We start from the raw sequence: 3,816 nt of genomic DNA on the forward strand, positions 1-3,816 counted from the left end.
CCTCCTGCCCCTGTACATTCATCCACACTCTTCCCTTACCCTTTTCCACCCCCACCTTTACCCAGCTGACCCCCACCAGGCCAGCTGCCTCCACCCTGTGTCTCCACAGCAGACCCTTGTACTAGCTCGTGTCCCTGGCAGGGCCTGAACCCAGTAAAACTGCCCTTCTGGCCCCAAGCAAAACCGAGATCCCTGGAGTGAGTCGACTGGTGTGTGACAAACATGGCTGTGATGTGAGCCTGAGCTTGTGCACTGGGGCTCTCCCTCGAAATGCCCCCCACAGGGCAAGGGGCAGCCTCTGCTTGGGGTCCCCCCACACCTTCACCCAGTCACTAACGCGGTGGCTCTGTGATAGCCACCACGGGGCTGCTTCATTGAAATTCAAACACAAGGCCAAAACCGGTTTGGCTCAGTGGATAGAGCATCGGCCTGCGGACTGAAGGGTCCCGGGTTCGATTCCGGCCAAGGGCATGTACCTTGGTTGCGGGCACATCCCCAGTAGGGGATGTGCAGGAGGCAGCTGGTCGATGTTTCTCTCTCATCGATGTTTCTAACTCTCTATCCCTCTCCCTTCCTCTCTGTAAAAAACCAATAAAATATATTTAAAAAAAAGAAAAAGAAAAAGAAATTCAAACACAAGCACCCCAGGTGACGTCTCCGTTCTCGCAGCCACATGAATGCTTTCACTGGGAAGGCAGATAAGTCAGAGACTTCGGAGAGCTGGTGGGGGTGGGACGCATCATTCCTGTCCACCTCACTTTCCCTAGGGGCTCGGGAGTGAGCACTGGGGACAGGCCAGGGACACACAGCAAAAACAGAAGGTGGTATGTTGGTGCTCTCCAGGCCTCTGTGGGCAGCCTTTCAGGAGGCCTGATTTACGATGATTTCTTTTGTTTTTTCATGTGACTGTCAGGCAGGCGAACCTCGGGCCTCCCCTCTGAGCTCACATGGAGATGGTGTCAGGGCTTCCTTCCATCAGCGCCTCCCAGGCCCATGCAGACTGCACACCACATGTGCCGTGTGTAGATCTAGCTCTGACCAGAGTCGGGGTGGGTTTGTCGCGGTGTCTCAGTCATTCAGGTGAAACCTGCTCTGGCAGCTTGAGGTTTGGCTTTGTCAGTGACGAGTGGGAGCAGGTGGTGTAGACAGTCCGTGAGATCGCTTATCAGAGTGGTCAGTGAACCCCGAAGCTCCGGGTCTGCCGGCCTCCCTGAGACCTGCTGGTCTTTGTAGCCCCAGGCCCTGGAGTCTGTGCCTGCCATGGCCAGGTGTCAGCAGCAAGGCCTCCTAGAGGGGTGTCTGTTTGTCCTTCACAGCCTGTGCCCTTCATAGACGGTTCTGCTTGCTCACAGCATGGCCAGCAGAGGTGGCCGCACTGTTCTGCCTCGGCGATATGACCAAGACTCTTGTCCCAGGTGGGCCTGTGAAGATCCAGGAGCACCCACGCGTGTGTGCAGCTACATCCATAGGAGGTCCACTTTCTGACCAGAAACAAGGAACTTAGTGTGAACAGAATGATTAGCTTCCGGCTAAGAATTCTGACAATTTAGTGCCACCATTTAGAATCAGGCTAAATTTGTCAAGTGACTGAAAGTGAGGTTTTTCAGAAATTATTAGCTAATTTTTTCCATAGAGAATTTATAGTCGCAATTAGTATATCATGATGTTTCCAGCAGCTCAACTTTTCTGGCCACATATGTGCAACATATATCAGTTTATTTTTGGAGATCTGAAGAATTGCCTACTGTAAATAAAGTCCCCAAGAAAATTTCTCCGGGAAAGAGGTGAACTTACGGTAATATGGGTGATATATTATTAATTAATAACTATGACCAGCGCTGTTTCAATTAAAAGGACAACGGATGAGAAGGCCTAATAGAAGGAGATGCTGAATTCGAGTCCTATCAGCACGGAGTCTGCAGCAGACTGGGCAAGGCTGCTTCTGAGGCCTCGATGTCAGATGTTTCAAACTAGCCTAAGGAAAAGGGACTTTCTCCTTAAGGGAGGCCACAGGGGTCTCCCAGAACCCCAGGACAGCGTGTGCTGATGGGGCAGGGACAGCTTCCCATTGGACTGAGGCGGGCTGGCATCTATGTCTCGGTTTAGAGGAGGTAATTTGATTGGCACGTGTGCCCCAAAGTACAGGCACGGGGAGTGCAGACAGGGCTGCGGGCGACAGTACGTACGGTGTGGGAGTCACGTGGGAAGTGTGCCTAGAAGAGTGGCTGTGGAACCTTGCTCAAGGAGGTACCAGTTGAGCCAAGTCCCTCAGGATGGCAGGCTTTCTCCACATGGGTCACCGAGAGACCCCAGGCCTGGGCAGGTGGGGTGTGCGGTGGGCTGGCCTGTGGCATGTGAGGGCAGTGGCATGAGAGGAGGCTAAACCAGGAGGCAGTCTCAGAAATGGCATGGTTATTCTGCAAGTGATGGGGAAGAGGTGTGAGAACTTGGATCTGGGGCAGTTCAGAGGTTCGGACCCCTGAGGTCGGTCTGCTTTGGCCGTGTCTAGAGCAGCCCTCCCCCTACCTGCCCCCCGGGCCACACATCCTTCCAGGGAGAAATGGCTGAGGCCATGGGAGCAGCTTCCTTGCAGGGTCACAAGCCCACGGCTCCCCTCCCAGCAGGAGCCAGGGCCGTGGAGAAGGCTCATAATGGCATTACTATCAGCCTTTCTCCTTCCTGTTGCTCATTTATTTTACTTCAAGCACAGTTATTTTTAGAGTAATAATTTGGAGGTAATTGGCCTTCTACCTCAAAAATACCACCTTTTCCATGAAATTATTGTGTGGAAGAGGTTCTGTTACGCCTTCCTAATGTGATGTTGCCCTGAACACACTCCAGAGTGAAAAGGATCTCACTAGCCGTTTGACTTGATTTTTTTATTTTTTTCTACTGTCCGTTTCTCCCCAGCCTGTAATGAGAAAAATGAACTACTGTCAAGAGTAGTTGCCACACAGCCTCCACTCGCTCTCACTTGATCTGGAATGATGGGAAAATCAGTGGGGTCTCCCCTGTAGGTAACCCCTCAACACTGTTTTTTCTCTCTCCAGGTCACGCAATATTTAAACTCACGTATCTAAGCAATCATGACTATAAACACCTCTACTTCGAATCTGACGCTGCTACCGTCAATGAAATCATGCTCAAGGTGAGTGTCCCCGGCCACAGCACTAGCTGTGCTGGGTTGGCTTCTGCTGGGTGGTTCTCAGGCCTGGCAGCATGTCCTTCACCCCTCAGTCCACGCACGCACCGCAGTTCAGCTGCCCTGTACCCACTCAGCCAAAGCAGGACGCCCCTCGGCTTCCTCCTAGCCCCCCAGAAATCCTGATTCTTCATGTACTTATTTATCCTTCTTAGGCACCATTTCTTTCCTTCCATCCATTGCCAGAAGCCCCTTGAGGCTCCTGGAGCAGACTCTGAGGAAACAGTTATTATTTGAAGACACCTTACTGTACCCAAGGTAATTCTAGCAACCCGTTCAAAACACACCTAACTCGATGCTAGAATTGGATGTCACCACCGCTCAACACTGCTCGCTGAGCACCTGGGCGAGCCAGGCCAGCGCTTGAGGTGCTGCGGGGCCGACGCAGCCCTGCCCTCAGAGCTCTTCCTCTGTCGAGGACACGGACATTACACATTGAAACTATCAGCAGCCTGTGAGGAGCAGAGGGGCGGGGCCCACACAGCGTGGCTGGGAGGCTGTACCAGGCCTGTGTGGAGCAGAGGAAGCGGGGAGGGGACAGGCCACACAGAACCTCCCAAAGCGGGTCGGACTGGAAAGGCTGCCCCAGGTTCTTGTTGGTTGGGGACCCGTGG

General features: G+C 53.1%; 1 protein-coding gene across 15 annotated transcripts in view; it reads left to right on the top strand.

Annotated features, from left to right (window-relative positions):
* Nucleotides 1–3,816, top strand: part of MAPKAP1 (mitogen-activated protein kinase associated protein 1) — a 185,402-nt gene that overhangs the window by 175,972 nt on the left and 5,614 nt on the right. For 14 of the 15 annotated variants that reach the window (XM_023760126.1, XM_023760115.1, XM_006096232.3 and 11 more), the window contains one exon: nucleotides 3,051–3,148. In XM_023760126.1, coding sequence (XP_023615894.1) covers nucleotides 3,051–3,148 — 98 coding nt within the window. Of the gene's footprint in view, nucleotides 1–3,050; nucleotides 3,149–3,357; nucleotides 3,461–3,816 lie in introns of all 15 variants that reach the window. The other variant, XR_002831084.1, reaches the window with a different exon arrangement.

This window comes from Myotis lucifugus, unplaced genomic scaffold, assembly GCF_000147115.1.
Source record: "Myotis lucifugus unplaced genomic scaffold, Myoluc2.0 scaffold_173, whole genome shotgun sequence".
Classification (NCBI taxonomy): Eukaryota; Metazoa; Chordata; class Mammalia; order Chiroptera; family Vespertilionidae; genus Myotis; species Myotis lucifugus.